At 40.3% G+C, this 17,138-nt stretch overlaps 1 protein-coding gene and 1 long non-coding RNA gene across 2 annotated transcripts; one reads left to right on the top strand and one right to left on the bottom strand.

Moving 5' to 3' along the window:
• Positions 1–4,545, bottom strand: LOC115259170 (uncharacterized). The gene is made up of 2 exons (XR_009997431.1): positions 4,416–4,545; positions 1–4,348 (listed from the first exon to the last, which is right to left on the bottom strand). It is a non-coding gene; the product is annotated as an uncharacterized LOC115259170 (long non-coding RNA).
• Positions 4,546–8,963: 4,418 nt separating this feature from the next.
• On the top strand, positions 8,964–10,284 carry LOC109427901 (uncharacterized). Its single transcript, XM_019703513.3, has 2 exons — positions 8,964–9,231; positions 9,299–10,284. Exons 1-2 carry the CDS (start codon positions 9,146–9,148, stop codon positions 10,119–10,121), a joined length of 909 nt encoding a protein of 302 aa, XP_019559058.3. The 5' UTR covers positions 8,964–9,145; the 3' UTR covers positions 10,122–10,284.
• The last annotated feature ends 6,854 nt before the right edge of the window (positions 10,285–17,138 follow it).

Raw genomic sequence — 17,138 nt, 5'->3', positions numbered from 1 at the left:
TATTGTTTTGGGTAGTGATTTTATTTCTGGTTCCACATTTGATTCAATTGTTTTGAAGTTGTTTTCTATTGTGAAGCAGAACATACAGTTTGTACTGTTTTTACATTGAATTCAATTGTTTGGGTATTGTTTTCTATTGTGATACAGAAGATTCTTATGTTTTCGAATTGTTTCAAACAATGAATCGAACGGTAAACGTATTGTTCTGAATAGTGATTTTACTACTGGTTCCACAACTGATTCAATGGTGTGGGAATTGTTTTCTATTGTGATACAGAAGATTTTTATGTTTTTAAATTGTTCTAAACAGTGAAATGTACGGTAAACGTTTTGCTTTGAGCAGTGACTTTATTACTGGCTCCACGTTAGATTCAATTGTTTTGGAATTGCTGTCTATTGTGATGCAGAACATATTGTTTTACACTATTTTTACATTAAATCGAATGGTTTGGAAATTGTTTTCTATTGTGAAACAAAAAATTCTAACTTCAACCTCTATGTTTAACTTTACAAAAAATATAAACTGCTTGAGCAAATCCTGAATGAAGCGAAACTGAACTATTATTATGCGTTTGGACTAGAAGCTTGTATATTTTAAGCTACATTTCAAAAACAGATCGAACAATTATCAAATATTTGGATCACTCATGTAGTAAATCGAGTAATGTTTAATTGCATTGATGGTTGAAGCTTTGGCTCCCATGCCCCACAGCCAGATAACTGGGTTTAGCAGACTAAGCATTATATGTGGCAACACTATAAGCGGCATGATGGAACCGTGCCTAAGCGCGCTAAGTGTTATTAGACCACTAATGTAGTTGCATTTAGTGGGTGATGAGGTACAAAAGTAACATTACAGCGTGCTTAACCATTATTGTAGCACTTAAAATGATCGATATACTACAATGAACCTATACTTGAAGATCGTTCGAAGCGTTGAAAAGGCTTAAAAGAAAACTTATATTTTTAAGACCTATCAGTGTCCAAATGTTAAAAAAGATTGTAATATGCCCATTTGTTCAATATCGTTTAACTCTGCGGTCATGTCTGCGGTTCTACATACAAAGCCATGAAGTTATAGACAATTCTTGACCAATGAAATAAATGCTTTGCTATTTTCCTACTCTTTGCATCGATCAATGTGCCGCTAGCTTCTATGTACGAAAAAATACTAAAAATAAACCCTAAAAATATTGTATGACGAATAGCATTTTACGGCAAATTTCTCGGAGGAGAATACATTATTCAAAAAACCAAAAAAAAATTGGAAGCGGTTGTACACAATGATGACTGCTTTGGTGCCTATACTTTTTTTTCGGCAAACGATTTTCATTTCAAGAAATTTGTCGGCGTCGGTGGTGTAGTGCTAAGCGTGGTTGCCTCTCACCCCAGTCGATCGGGGTTCAATGAAATCCGTGATCACGTCTTCCCTCGGATAGGAATTAAAGCCGTAGGTCTCGGCCCATGTGTTGATGGGTTCGATATGTAGGGTCCTCAGGTGTGGTAGCTGTCTCCTTGGGGCGTCGGAATTTAATGCTTAGCTCCTAGACTCAGCCGACGTAAAACACAACTGGAGCCGAACGGTGCTAGTTGGCCAGAAAAAAGAAGAAGAAATTCGAGTTTAGATGCTTTTAGCCGTAACAAATAAGGGGCCGTCCATATACCACGTGGACAGCTTGGAGGGGGGAGGGGGTTAGCAAAAATTCCATGCTTGTCCATGGAGAGGGGGGTGGGGGTTCGTCAAATGTCCACGTGGACAACGTTGACACAAAAATTAGGAAACAAGAATCTACAAACGAAACAAATTATGTCGCATTACTGATGAGATTCTCTTCAACAGTTCTTTCATACATTTTATTTTATTATACATTGTCTTTTAGTTGTAAGTTACTTCTTCAAGGAAAAAAAAAACCTTGGTTCACATACTAATTTATTTTAAATTATCAGAATTTCTAATTACTTAGTTTTCTTCATCGAGGAATATTCTGGAGATTTAAAATGGAGTGTAGACCATGCAAATGTTGGTGTTTCAGTCAGAAAATTTTCATTGAAGTTCTGTATGGATTTTTCAGAGTTTCATATCAAATTTTTATACTACTTCAAAGTTTCAAAATCCATGTAGGGATATGCATGCTTATCTCAAAAACTTTTTTTTTGTAAGTTCCTTTAAAATTTAAGATGATTCTAATGGATATTAAAGTCTAAACCTCAGCAATATAATTTAGTTGCTGTAAATCTTGTTTTTTTTGTAGGAATCTAAGAAATATAATCATATCTCAACAAAAATCTAACATTTAAAATAACCTTATTTCAACAAGACAATCATAGATTGAACAAACATTCAAAAAAAAACACCGTCTTCAACCAGAGGCTGTACAGACCAAAAATTTAACAATCACTAACATTAGGCGATGGACATGGAAAAACACCCAATGAAGAATTTTACGTTTGACGAACATTTTTCACCAACTGGTGCAAGAATCGAACCCACACTCTTACAAACATTAAGCTGAATTTAAAACAATGTTGAAAACTTGTAGGTACCTATTTTGTGCTACTTGTTTGTATTCTATGTAAAGCTATAGAATATTTGTATTTTATAAAGTTTTCAATTATATTTAAGACATTGTTTACGAATAAAAAAAAACAACATTTAAAAAAAACTTTTCAAAATCACTTTTTCCATTTTTTTTAGAAATATACATAAAAATATTTTTTTCTCGGATGTCCACGTGGACATTGGGGGAGGGGGGTAGGGGTCAATGAAAAGTCCACGCTTGTCCACGGGGAGGGGGGTGGGGGTCAAAAACCATGAATTTTCTGTCCACGTAGTATATGGACGGCCCCTAAAATTATTATTCCCCTGCTGATCGTGCTCCGTGCAGGTAATCCATTTTTGACTCTCCACACAAAGTATTATTCTATATCAAACTAGCTGTCCTGGCAAACCTCGTACTGCCTGCCTAATGTTTTTTATATACTCACAGGGAAGTGCCCCATAAAGTCATCTGTCTGGGAGCCCCTCTTTCCAGAGTGGGGAGAGGTCTCCATGCTAAGAACCTTTGCCGTTCCACAAAACCCCTGTGCAGCCAGTAATTCATTTATATATAAGGTACACCGGGGCAAGTTGAAACGGGTGGGGCAAGATGAAACGCGAAGTTTTGAAAAATACAATTTGGATACTTATTCTTCGCTAAAAGTTTGTTTGAATCAAAAACTATATGTTATGGCAATCAAATTGTTTGTCATCATTAGATCACGTCACGTCAACCCGCTGTTTCATCTTGCCCCACCCGTTTCAACTTGCCCCGATGTACCTTATATAGATAATCGATAAGTCTCAGGTCAGTCAGTTAGGCGATACACGCGGTCAGTCTCAGATTCGCAGACTTCCTCATCCCCTAAAATACTACGTTATTCATGGATGATCGCTGATCTTTTTCAAATGAGATATTTTCACGACGGCTCAAAAGTTGTTAAGGTCGGAGTATGTTTCAACGACATCCGAGCCATATTTGGCTGATCATTATACACTGAATCCCAGCTAGAACAACGGGACATTGCGGATGATTGGTTCGAATAGTATGTATGAACAACGGGGTGAGGTTCCGGGCTTTGTGCGGGAGGACGACACAAGATTCCACATCTCAAAAATGTCGAAATGTCCACTTGATTGAAAGACGGCAAAGCTAATTCGGTTTTTTTTCGTCTTTTTTCCGATTCGGAATTTTGCTGTGCTCTGCATGCAAATGATGGCAATAAAAAATAACTTACACAATCTGGCGGATCATATCCCAATCCCAATGTTCTCCATCAGGCTCCTTTCGTGGCGAATGATATAATCCCGAGTATAATCCTACAAATATCCTCTACCCACAAATCTCCGGCAGTTTGGTTTTGGAGTAGATGACCTACCTCACACAGTCGAGCCACAAACGGGTGCTATACTACCTAGTATACTACCTCCATGTGTTGCGCCACGAGATTTCGCTCAGTTTGGTTTTATCCATCACTTTCCTCACCAGTTGTCGGGAAAACTTGACCACCGTCTGTTCAGTGGATATTCCGAACTTGTGTCGCACAACGCCTCAACTACCCTCCATTTGACCAACCGAATGCTTCCTCCACGCCAAATGAGTCATCGTATATGCCGCTTGCCTAGCTCACTGGTAACGCGCCGAGCATTCGCTGCAACTTCTCCGTGATGCTTCTTACTGTGTCCGATGTCCAAGCTCGGTCAGATCCAATTGTGGTTGTTCCTTGGGTCCAGCAGCACACATACTCGCGGTAGGCAAGCAAGAAATTGCCACAAGCGCCAACTTCTTTTCATTGCCGTTCCGGTAGGCGTCTGCAAATTTAATTGAAATTTTAAAATATTTCCATTGCATCCGGTTGCGCAGTATTTTGATACTTACCAGTTGGTGTTCCGTGGCGAAATTTGCTTAAATTGTGATCTGCTGCTGCTATGGCTGCTGCTTCCGATATTTTTTCGGCTACTGGAATTCAATCCTTTCAAAGGATTGCTTTGAAACAAACGATCACCGCCAGCGGGGTAGCGCGGACGTCAACCACGAATAGATGTGCCGTAGCCCACATGAATTTGACATGTTTGGGAAATTGACACTTTTGGGCACTCTGACAGATCTGGGAAGTGCACGACATCTGCGAATTAGTCATTACCATAAGTTATTACTTAAGTAAAACGTGTAAAACTAGCAAAAGGTTACGAAAATTTTGGCGTGCAATCGTTCGAAATTACACGACAACGCGAAGATAGCAAATAAATCAGTAAGAAATTGTGTAACGCATCAGTTTTCAGCACAAACAATTTTGAACGTGTTTTTGTTGTGAGCTACGGGGATTTTGCCCTGATCACCGCGCAACACAAAACGAAAACAAATTCAAAACAAAGTCCGAGGGGTTCGCCAAAGTAACTTGAGCAGTCGTTAACAAGGGGTTGGTGGATGATTTTTTTACATATTATTTTTTTTACATTTTTTTTTTTCATTACAACGTAATGACACCAAGTCTTATCTTGAGTCTTATTGTCTCTCGACGATTAATAAAAAAATACAAAATTCCTTTAGAAAATACCGAAAAATAGCGAATTCTAGTGATAACAATTAAATCTAATGTTACTCTATTGTGCGTCCATAGAAAATACTGTAACAATGAAATCAAATGTTAATTTATTGTCGTTTGTTGTTTGCCAATAGAAAATTCTGTAACAATGAAATCTAATGTGAACTTATTGTGAGCGTTATAAAATAATCAACTTTCAAAATTTTCTGAACAATACAAACACAATAGAAAACATTGTTAACATAAGAATCAATTGTTTTCGTACAGTTTTTCCCATAGACTCAATGGTTCATTTTTATACGGGTATTCACATACCGAAAATGAACTAAATAATTTACAATTATTGGTCGAAAGCGAAGACGGCTAATAACAAGACAGACATCTACCCTCTTGCTCCATATACTTTGGGAGCTACAAGCACACTAGCGCCGCGAACGACTTCAGGGAACAACATCATGGATGAGTGTGCGTGTGATACTACAATTTATGTGTACGTATTAGCATGTACACGCACACAATCATGTTTTAATGTTCCTGTGAATCGTTGAGGGCGTTCCAACCATGTCGCCTGCGACAGGGTGGGAGCTAGAAATCCTCTACATAGAGATGAGCGGAAGTTACATACGTCGATTCGGCAACGCTGTTTGTTTTGTTTACAACAGCTGCCAACACTTGCTACAAAGCTAGATGTTAAAACTTTGTGCGTGACTTCGTTGTGGTTCAAGTTGTTTTATTTACATTTTCTAACTATGGTAGATTTTTTTTTCAAAATTTTGTTGAAATAGCGGAGCAATCGAAGAAATCTGAAATTCATTGCAAAAGTGTTACGCTAATCATATCGGCAGAAGTGAAGCAAGAAGCAGCAATGGAAGTTTTTTCGACAAGTTCAGCAACAAAAGTGTCGTCATAAGCATGAGCTTTTGAAAGCAGAATTAATAAATTTTTATCTTTTTACTAAACATACATATGCCGCCAATTTCTCGATATTAAAAAAAAATAATTTTTATTTATTTAGTTCCGATTGCAATACCGTACAAACGACGCCTTCCTACGAACGATAAGCATGTTCATTTGGCTCACACTTTGACAGTTCTCTCTGCACGATTGGCTCACAATGGCCGCCTCCGCAGATCTCTATAATGTAGGATTACTAGTGGGAGCTGGCTGTCTTGTTATTAGCCGTCTTCGTCGAAAGACAACATGGGAATTACGGTGGGCGTAGAGTGATTGGCAGCGTCTTATATGAGACCTGACTGTATATGGTGCAACACGCGCACATGTTACAAAAAAAACACACGCGTTTTTCAACCGAGACACAGTAGACGTTCGATAAGTGCAACATGTTTACGTTCCAGTTATCGAATGAAATTCGCTAACTGCAACGACTGACAGCTGTTGGATGCAGCCAGAATGCACTTAAAAATATCGCAATGCAGCTGTAGTACATCTGAAAAACACCGCAACTCTGTTGACGTTTCGTTTTTGACAGATAGCGGTGCGATAACTGAAAAATTGTTGCACTTAGCGGACTTGCCGTTAAAAAGCATTGCTTTGGCATTGCAGTTTTTTTTCCAATTCCGCTTCCATTTTTTTCTGCAGGCACATTACATCCAGTTGAAGCTGGCTACCGTTCTACCATTTCAATCGGAAACGATTTTTTTTTTCGATAAGTTGGTTCACATTCCTTTTAGACATCTTAGGTAATTACATTTGAATTTCACAAAGCCACCAACACGACGTATTGAATTCAATAATTCAAGGAGCAATCCGCTGTGGCATCTGAGGCGGACAAACAGACATCCCAACAGTCATGATCCTCCGATCGTCGTCTCGATTGCGCAAAATTGTGTTTAATTTCATGCAAAATCATCCGGAATTGACCTACAAAGGCCTTTGTGGGGCAAATAGTCCATCAGGAGTGCGATTATAGGAAAAAATCGTGATCAGCTCCTTCTTACGATCTTTGCCATGGCCAAATACAATAACCATTGGGTCGGGGGTGGGAAATTCGTCGTAGAAGTAAATAACAATCACGGTGTGTTAGCCGGTAATGTTGTCTTGGTCCATGTCGAAGATATTCCAAACTTTTAATAAAATTTCGCAATTTTAGTTATTCTATAATGCAATTTCGTCATTTGTCACCTCAAGTAATAGATATCATCCCTTCCCTACTATCCCTTCCCATCCACATAACATGTTTCTTTTCGTTTCAGAGAGCGATCAATGGCGCTTAAGCCTAGGCTTGCTAGCCAGGACACAGTGAAAATGCCTGTGCCCCATCCCTGAAGTGAAAAGGCCCATGGAGTGACAAAATCTCTTAGCTATGTCAATCCCAACGTTTGCGTTTAAATACACTAAACACTTACACTAACACCAACACTATCCAATTACACTTACACAATCTGAATCTTGTCGCATCACTCGCTTATAGTGATTCCCAAATCAACCCATTCCAAATATCCAATTCCTTGACACCTATGGGGGCACCGGTGAGTCGCTGGTCTTTCATAAAGTAGGTGTCATATCATCACATCCTTTCCTTTCCTCGTAACGGAGAAGATGGGCGTGGCCGGCAATGGGAGTTTTCATGTCTTTTTTGCTTCAACCTCTAATTGGAATGCTGTTACTTCCCAAATAGCATTCCATGGACTTATCCACCGATGAACCGAATTCATCGCGGTCCGAGAATTTTGACACTAGAGCGGGGTCTGTTCCAATCAGAATCGTCCAATTCTGATTGAAACGGCCCCACTCTAGTGTCAAAATTCTCGGACCGCGATGAATTCGGTTCATCGGTGGATAAGTCCATAAGCAATTAGAATAGGAGTATTAAAGTTTAAACATGGCAACTTTCAGTATTGAGCTTTGCAAGGATTTCGCGACGATCCTGCAAATGTTCAATCTTTGACAGCACAATGTTCACACATCCAACAACAAAGGAAACAGTGCATAAACAAACCGATTAGTCGAAACACCACCCCAAAATAACGCTCCGTTACTGGAAAACTGTAGCGGCGACATCAACCAATGTATGCTGAAACCGGTGTGCATATTTCGTGGTGGGACAATTCTGTTTGCCTGTGCGTCGTATTTGGCGCAAGATCGTCAATATGCAATCTACGAATTACTCCGTTACCACGCAACGCAACGCAATGCAATAGGCTCCTAAAGGCCTATCTCAATTTCTGCATAATTCGATCAAGCATTGATTAAAACGACATGTTTACTCATTTTTTAAGTATTCCTATTAGGTAAAGCCCATAAAATATATTTTAAAAAAATTTAATAATTTTTGCAACACTCCTTGTTTAGTACTAAATTTTGGGTAAATTTTGTTTACCGTGTATGTCAAACAGGAACATTTATTGTCAAAAGTGAGCCAATGTGGTGTCTTTTGCAACCCGCCGTTTCACTTTCGTTACGTCAAGGTTGACCTCGAATGTCAAACAAGACCTGCTCATCATTATTTTATTTTCAAGTTTATTAACTATTCTGTTATTGTTTAAGTTCGGAAAAATTACCATTGAGATCAGAAAAGCATGCTCTTTCGTGTTATGCAGCAAAACCGGGGAAATATTTTTTATTTTAGGACCCTATTTCGTCATTTGTCACCTCAAGTAATGGATATGTGATAGTTGAGTATCAACTTAGAGCAAAATATTCATTTATTTGTTCAATATTTTTGAGAAGTTTTGTCACTTTGTGAATCAAAACTACACTGGATGAATGTAACATGAACTTCGCTGGTGATTTGTGCAGTCCAGCGACACGTCGCTTCCAATTTTTTTCTGCAGGCACAATATCCAATTTGGCAAAGAGAATGCGTTTTTCTCCCCTATCCATAACTTACTCTCACACCTTTGCATTAACACTCAGTAAGACGTAAAACTGCTACAGTCTTAAGACTGTTAAAATACGGTACGTTCACTCTCCTCGCGGTTTCGGTTTCTCGGACACTGCAATGTGTAGTGTGCATGACACATTGCGTGAAAACTTACGAAGCAAAACAATCATAAAGTAACTCTGGGTGTATATTTTGAAGTTACAAATAAAATAAAATAAAATGTCGAATCAATTTCAAAAAGATTTGATTCATCAATATAAAACTACATGCAATAAGCTGAAAAAGATTCAGAGAGTGCTGTTCAAGTAAGTTTAAAGAGTCAAATTTTATTGTATATTTCAGGAGAAATCTATTTTTCATTTCTTCCTACAGGCACTTTGCCCCCAATGTATCGGAAGTGGCAGATGAGTTCGGTTCCTTGGCGACAAGCTTCAACAATGCATTCCAGCCGGAGTATGCAGCCCTATGTCACATGGGCCAGGGAAAATGCGAGAAGATGATAGGGAACGATGCAGCCGAAGTGGACGCCCTCTTGAAAGCAGCTCGTGCCTTTCGCAGAGCGCATAACCAGCAAACCAAGCTAAAGATCGAAAATCCTTCGTCGGATCATCTGGAGGGAGCATTCCGATGTTACACCCAAGCTTTGTCCCGGTTGCCAGATGATTCGGTGACAAAAGCCGCAATCATTCGGGAACTGAAGGAGATCAACCCCAATGTGGAGATTACTAGCAATTTCAGCTCGCCAAGCCATCGCATTTGGGATCTGGAACAGTCGGCCGAGGAGAACATCAAGTCACGAGACTATGTGGCAGCGTTCGAAAAGCTGACCGAAATTTACGACGATGTTACGGAGAGGCGATGTGAGGATCTGTATCTGCAGGTGATGCAAAGGGTTGAAGTATCTCGACTATTGCTACTATGCTTGCTTCAGCTTCCTCCATCGGTCCGATATGACGGAAAATTTATCGAACGATATTCATCCATTGGAGAAAATAATCAAGCAATCGTTAGTCCTCGAGGTAGTGAAATAGTCTCGGAACATTTATTCTTCATGCTACAATCGTTGGTAGTTTCTTGCCAAGCTAAGGATATTGATTCTCTAGTTGCTGTAAGAGATGAGCTGAGCCAATGTCACGAACTTACTGACTCTCAACAGACTTTACTGGAGGAGCTTGTCTCGAAATATTCCAAATGATATTAAGTTTAAATATTTAATGATTAAAAGATAAATATGAATGTTTAGCTAACACTGTACATATACAGACTGTAAAGTGAGTCATATTGAAATGTTAATGTAAATTATATGTATTTAATCAAAATTTAATATTTAATAAAATGAAGTCTAGTTTATACCCATATTGATTCTACATTTTTACATTTTTTATTGTATCCGAAAAAAATGAGAAAATAATACCGACAATGGGAGAAAATTTACTACATTTAAGACTTAAGATCCTTGAAAAAAAAAACAAGCCAATCATAAAAAAACAGGTAAATCCTCACAAGGATGCTACGTGATAATTTCTCAGAGGCCTATTATAATACATGAAAGCAACAGAATATTCGATAGTGTGTTGAGGGAGCCGCCGAAAGGAAACAGATCGCACACAACCCTGTACGTGCCCAACTGGATTGGTGTTGGTGTAAATTGGAATTTTTCAACTGACATTTTCTGATTGGCATGATATGGGTAAGAAGGGTAAGATCAGAAATAGCCGCATTTCGGATGCTGAACAGATGAGAATACAATTTCAATGCGATCGCTATTAGTGCACTGAACGAAACCCCCCGCCCAAGATCGACTGAGAGGCGATACGATCACGCCCCTTAACGACATTCGGTCGGAAACCGTATGGTCCACCGACCGAATGATATCATCTTAAAACCGGATGACAGCGATATGAAAATAGAATGTCGACCATATGGTCGAGCAACTTTGTTTTTTAGCGATTGATAACAATATCACCGCTATCTTTTTCAAAAATATATGTGCTTAGTGGCCAGGGCCAGGGTACCCTTGCGGGCACCCTTTTCAAAAAATATGACATGTCCAGGATAGGACATGCGAATCAAAGTCGTCAATGTCCCGGGTGTCACGATCAAGGAACTTGTTACGCTATCGATGAATAAATTCGGTGCATCTGTGTGGCCTTCGCTCTGCAACTAATATTCATTCACATAGCGTGCGTCGACTCATACGCGAATAAGATGATCGTCATCCGATTTTTGGGATGATTGCCGTATGACCGATTCGTCATTCGAAAACACGATTTTGGTACTTTGGACTGGATGGTCGGACAAATCAGTCGATTTCGGGATGGGGTTTTCGTTCAGTGTGGCGGGTAGGAATAAACTTTAATCTATCGTGTCCGGATACTTCGGGAGTAATTCGCGAATAGGGCGTAACTAACAAAGCAATAACAATGCGAAAACAACAGCCGAATTTTGCTGATCAAATTTTAATTCCTATTCAGAAGTAATACAGAATAATTCAACTTAAATAAGGTTAATTGATATAGTTCTGACATAGTTTCTTGTTTTTCTAAGAACACTGCACGAATTTGATATTTTTTGCACTAAAAACTGCATTTATTTAATTACGCCTGAATTGATACCTGAGAATGCTAATTTCGCCCAATACTATGCGCCTCGAATCGATATTATTTTCAGAATCGCCTTTTACTATTCGCCTTGTTTATGATTTTGACAGAATTTCGCCATTTGCTTTCGCCGTGTTTACGTTTTGATTTCAGTTTCGCCTTCTACTATCGCCGTGTTTACGTGTTGATTTCAGTTTCGCCTTTCACTTTCGTAAACAAAACACCAAACAAAACAAAGGAGTAGAAGGCGTAATTCTTGTTTTTGTTCGTTTGGAATAGAATGGGATTACGCCTTTCACTCAATCAGTGATTTTCAATAGTTAGAAAAGTGATATCAAGGAAACTTTGTGAGCATTTAGAAGACAAATGTAGCTTCTTTTCACTCCTGCAATTACTCAAATTGTGTACATTTTGTTGGTTACGGCTATTTCGCTAATTATTACGGACTTCATTTTATTACTATCATGTTGATAGATCAAGCCGGAAAGGTTTACTAAACTGTAGCATTATGTCTTATTAGAAATTTTTCGTATTAAGAAGATTCGTTGGAAAAGGTTGGAAATTCAAATCGAACCGAGTAGCTCGATCTAATGGGAAAGCCTTAGACTCTAATTCAACCTCCACAAAACCGTTCGGGAAGCATTTTGAAGACTGCACAATTTTGTCATTCTTAGTGTAAACTACACTTTGCTTTATGTTGTTGGAAAGGGGTGGTTAAGGAGGAAACGGGAAGTTAGGGGCCATACTTGCTACCTATGTCCTTAAGATGAGAGCGGTAATATATATATTATAACCTACTTTCTACTAGCTTTCAACTGCTTTTTGTCGAACTTGGATAAAAAAATCTAGAAAAAAAAAGTTATTAAGTAAAATAACTCTTGATGTCATCGACCAAAAGTTTGGGGTCACCCCCAAATATGATGTTTCAGCCAAAAGTTTGTAAATATGTAAAAATGTTATGTAAAGTTAACACACTTAAAAAATGTGGCAATTTAACGTTAAGTTTTAAAATTTAAATTTAAACAAATATGTTTGGTTCAATGTCTATGTCTAGTACCATTCATTATGTTTCAAAAGAACCAAACAGAATTAAAATTGAATAAAATTGTAATCTTTCATTCAATTTTGAATCTCTTGGTTTATTTGAAACAATCAACAATCTTGGTTGATTTGATATCAACAAATCACTTTTCCATGTTTTACGATAGTGACCCCAAACTTTTGGCCGTAACATCATTTTGAGGGGTGACCCCAAACTTTTGGTCGATGACATCAAGAGTTAATTTACTTAAAAACTTTTTTTTCCTAGATTTTTTAGCTAAGTTCGGTATAAAGCGGTTAAAAGCTAATAGAAAAAATGTTATTTAATTGCTCTCAGCTCTCAAATTAAAAATTGGTCGATCCAATTTCCAGCGATACTGCCGTAAGTTTATATATTTTTTTTTTAATTTGTAAAGTTTAACTAAAGTTTACAAACAAACATTTTTGAAAAATTTCCATTTAAATCATGTTCAAAATGTCTTTGTCTTATTATCTCTTGAACGTGATCTAGGGTTTTTGAAATCGGACGGAAATTGGTGGAGGTACGGGTCTAAAAAATACGTGTTTTTGAGGGTGTGACCCCAAATTATTGATCTGGAGTGTAGGTGCTTCTTTACCTTCATGCTACGGAATTGTTGAATGTATCCGCCACCTATAAGCTAATAAACTGGTGTCTGTAGCTTGTATAACCTCCTCGATCACTGTTCTACGTAAGCGTAGTTCAGCCCGGATAAAAATCAACCATGGGATATTTGGTGAAAACCATTCGTGTAACATATAAATAGTTAGGGACAATGAAAATTCGCGACAAATTTTTTTAAATTTTGCGGACTACTATGTATTGTAAATTTCACGGCAATTTCGCGGTCCCATATTGTTGAAGAATATTCCAAATTTGCGTCACATCTATAATTTACTTGGTTTTATAAGACATAATCATAAATTTGGCGATAAAAAAGTAACAAATTTGATAAAAAGTATAAACAAGCATATTTAAAATGCAATAAACTCGTAAATAACTTTACACTGTCAAAAGTTATCAGTGAATTTATGCTAAAATACTTGACAATTTTAACAATTTTACCAAATTTCGCGCTATTTCGCGGAATTACCCTAGTTTCGTGGCCATAGTCCAATTTCGCGAATTTCCACTCTTAGGTAACCACGGTGCTGAAGCCTTATTGTATGCAGATATACGGTGTATTTAAAGCAAACATGATTTTACATGCAAACTTTAAGTTCATTTGAAGTGGAAATGGGCAATTATAAGACTGCTCTAAGATTATACCAGTATAATCTTAATTTGATTCTATTATTGCCCATTTCCACTTTAAATCTGTTTGCATGTAAAGTAATCCACTGGATAACTGACACTGAGGAAGATTCCAAGTGATAGTCGAAATACGTGTATCTGCCAAATGATAAGCAAAATAGGGCGGAATTAAAAGGTTCAAAACTGATTACACTCTTTCAAAGAGGGTATTCTGCTTAGAGGGTTCGAAAAGTCGATACAAGATTGTTACGATACTTAACAACTTATATACAATTCATTGTAAAAATCTCATTTTTGTTGACGCATTTTACGCGCAGCTCGAACGCGAGTACGATCGCTGCCCAAGCCACGACGTTAAGATCATCTTAGGAGATTTGAACGCTCAGGTAGGCCAGGACTAGGAATTCAGACCGACGCGACGATTGGTAAGTTCAGCGCCCACCAGCAGACGAACGAAAACGGCCTACGACTCATTTATTTCGCCGCCCTCAAAAATATGGCCATACGTAGCACCTTTCTTCAACACAGCCTCACTTATCGTTAGACCTGGAGATCACCACAGCAGACGGAATCTCAAATCGACCACGTTCTGATTGACGGACGGCACTTCTCCGACATTATCGACGTCAGGACCTATGGTGGCGCAAACATCGACCCCGACCACTATCTGGTAATGGTCAAACTGCGCCCAAAACTCTCCGTCATCATCAATGTACGGTACCGGCGACCACCATGGTACAACCTAAATAGAGCGACTGAAGCAACCGGATGTCGCCTCAGCATACGCACAGAACCTCGAGGCCGCGTTGCCAGACGAGGGCCAGCTCGATGAGGCCCCTCTAGAGGACTGCTGGAGTACAGTGAAAGCAGCCAGCAACGACGCAGCCGAGAGCACCATCGGGTACGTGGAACGGAATCGACGGAACGAATGGTTCTACGAAGAGTGCAGAACGGTTTTGGACGAGAAGAACGCAGCGAGGGCGGTAATGCTGCAGCAAGGGACTCGACAGAACGTGGAACGTTATAAACAGAAGCGGAAACAGCAGACCCGCCTCTTTCGGGAGAAAAAGCGCCGCCTGGAAGAAGCGGAGTGTGAAGAAATGAAACTGCTGTGCCGTTCCCAAGAAACACGGAAGTCCCATCAGAAGCTCAAAGCATCCCGCAACGGCTTCGTGCCGCGAGCCGAGATATGCAGGGATAAAGACGGAGGCCTCTTGACGGGCGGACGTGAGGTGATCGAAAGGTGGAAGCAGCACTTCGATCAGCACCACGCTGAGGGAAGTTAAGGATGCCATTCACCAGCTCAAAACCAAAAAAGCAGCTGGAAAGGATGGTATCGCAGCTGAACTCATCAAGATGGGCCCAGAAAAGTTGGCCACCTGTCTGCATCGGCTGATAGTCAGGATCTGGGAAACCGAACAACTAACGGAGGAGTGGAAGGAAGGGGTAATCTGCCCCATTCACAAGAAAGGCGACCATTTGGAATTTGAGAACTTCAGGGCGATCACTATTTTGAATGCTGCCTACAAAGTGCTATCCCAGATCATCTTCCGTCGTCTGTCACCTAATATGAATAAGTTCGTGGGAAGTTAACAAACTGGCTTCATCAACGGCCAATCGACAACGAACCAGATCTTTACTGTACGGCAAATCCTCCAGAAATGCCGTGAATACCAGGTACCAAAGCATCACCTGTTCATCAACTTCAAAGCGGTATACGACGGTATTGACCGCGCAGAGCTATGGAGAATCATGGACGAAAACGGCTTTCCTGGGAAGCTCACTAGAATGATTAAAGCAACGATGGACGGTGTGCAAAACTGCGCAAGGGCTTCGGGTGAACTACCCAGTTCATTCGAATCTCGCCGGGGACTGCGACAAGGTGATGGATTTCCATGCCTGCTCTTCAACATCGCTCTGGAAGGTGTGATGCGACGAGCCGGGCTCAACAGCCGGGGAACGATTTTCACGAAATCCGGTCAATTTGTGTGCATTGCGGACGACATGGACATTATTGTCATAACATTTGAAACGGTACTGCTGTACACCCGCCTGAAACGCGAAGCAGCAAAGGTCGGACTGGTGGTGAATGCCTCAAAAACAAAGTACATGCTGGTAGGCGCAACCGAACACGACCGGATCCGTCTGGGTAGTAATGTTACGATAGACGGGGATAAACTTTCGAGGTGGTGGAGGAATTCGTCTACCTCGGATCCTTACTGACGGCTGACAACAACGTGAGCCGTGAAATTCGGAGGTGCATCATCAGAGGTCGGGCCTACTACGGGCTCCAGAAGAAACTGCGGTCGAAAAAGATTCACCACGCACCAAATGACCCATGTACAAAACGCTAATAAGACCGGTGGTCCTCTACGGGCACGAGACATATGGACCATGCTCGAGGAGGACATGCAAGCACTCGGAGTTTTCGAGCGACGCGTGCTAAGGACAATCTTCGGCGGTGTGCAGGAGAACTGTGTGTGGCGGAGAAGGATGAACCACGAGCTCGCTGCACTTTACGGCGAACCCAGCATCCAAAAGGTGGCCAAAGCCGGAAGGATACGGTGGGCAGGGCATGTTGCAAGAATGCCGGACAACAACCCTGCAAAGCTGGTGTTTGCAACTGTTCCGGTTGGCACTAGAAGGCGTGGAGCGCAGAGAGCACGATGGGCGGACCAGGTGGAGCGTGATCTGGCGAGCATTGGGCGCGGCCGAGGATGGAGAGCGACAGCCACAAACCGAGTATTGTGGCGTCAAGGGGTTGGTCACTCGGCACATTGTGCCCGGCACACATGCCGGCACATCTCGGCACACATGCCGGCACAATCCGGCACACATGGGCACAACATAGAAATCCAACTTTGCGGTATGGAATCAAACTGTCATTATACTTACGATTGCAAAAAATCCCTTCATACAGATTCTAGACAAGTGTTCTGCGTGGAATTTTGTCGGTAAACACCGACTAGACCAATAACATTCGCCAAAAATAGACAGGATTATAATTAGCGCAAAAACATTCTAAGAAAATATTCCACTGGGCACATTCGGCACACCTCCGGCACGTTCGGCACACTTCGGCACACACTGAAAAACAACCGGCACAGTTTAGGCACATATTGGCACACGCTCAAAAATCACGGCACAAATGAAGTGTGCTGAATGACCAACCCCTTGTGTGGCGTACTATTGTTGATTATGTCTTGTCTTAATGATGTTGGACAAATAAATGTATGTATGTAGACCCTCTCCCTCTCCCACGTAACAACTTTTATATGGGGAACTTTGAAATTTTGTA

The sequence above is a fragment of the Aedes albopictus genome, chromosome 2, assembly GCF_035046485.1.
Source record: "Aedes albopictus strain Foshan chromosome 2, AalbF5, whole genome shotgun sequence".
NCBI classification, from domain to species: domain Eukaryota; kingdom Metazoa; phylum Arthropoda; class Insecta; order Diptera; family Culicidae; genus Aedes; species Aedes albopictus.
The sequence above is the reverse complement of the archived record's forward strand: the minus strand, read 5'-3'. Positions and strand labels throughout refer to the sequence as shown.

Coding starts and splice junctions, on each gene's coding strand:
- LOC109427901 (XM_019703513.3), top strand. CDS start 9,146: ATGTCGAATCAATTTCAAAAAGATTTGATTCATCAATATAAAACTACA. Junction 9,232..9,298: donor ATTCAGAGAGTGCTGTTCAA/GTAAGTTTAAAG, acceptor TTCTTCCTACAG/GCACTTTGCCCCCAATGTAT.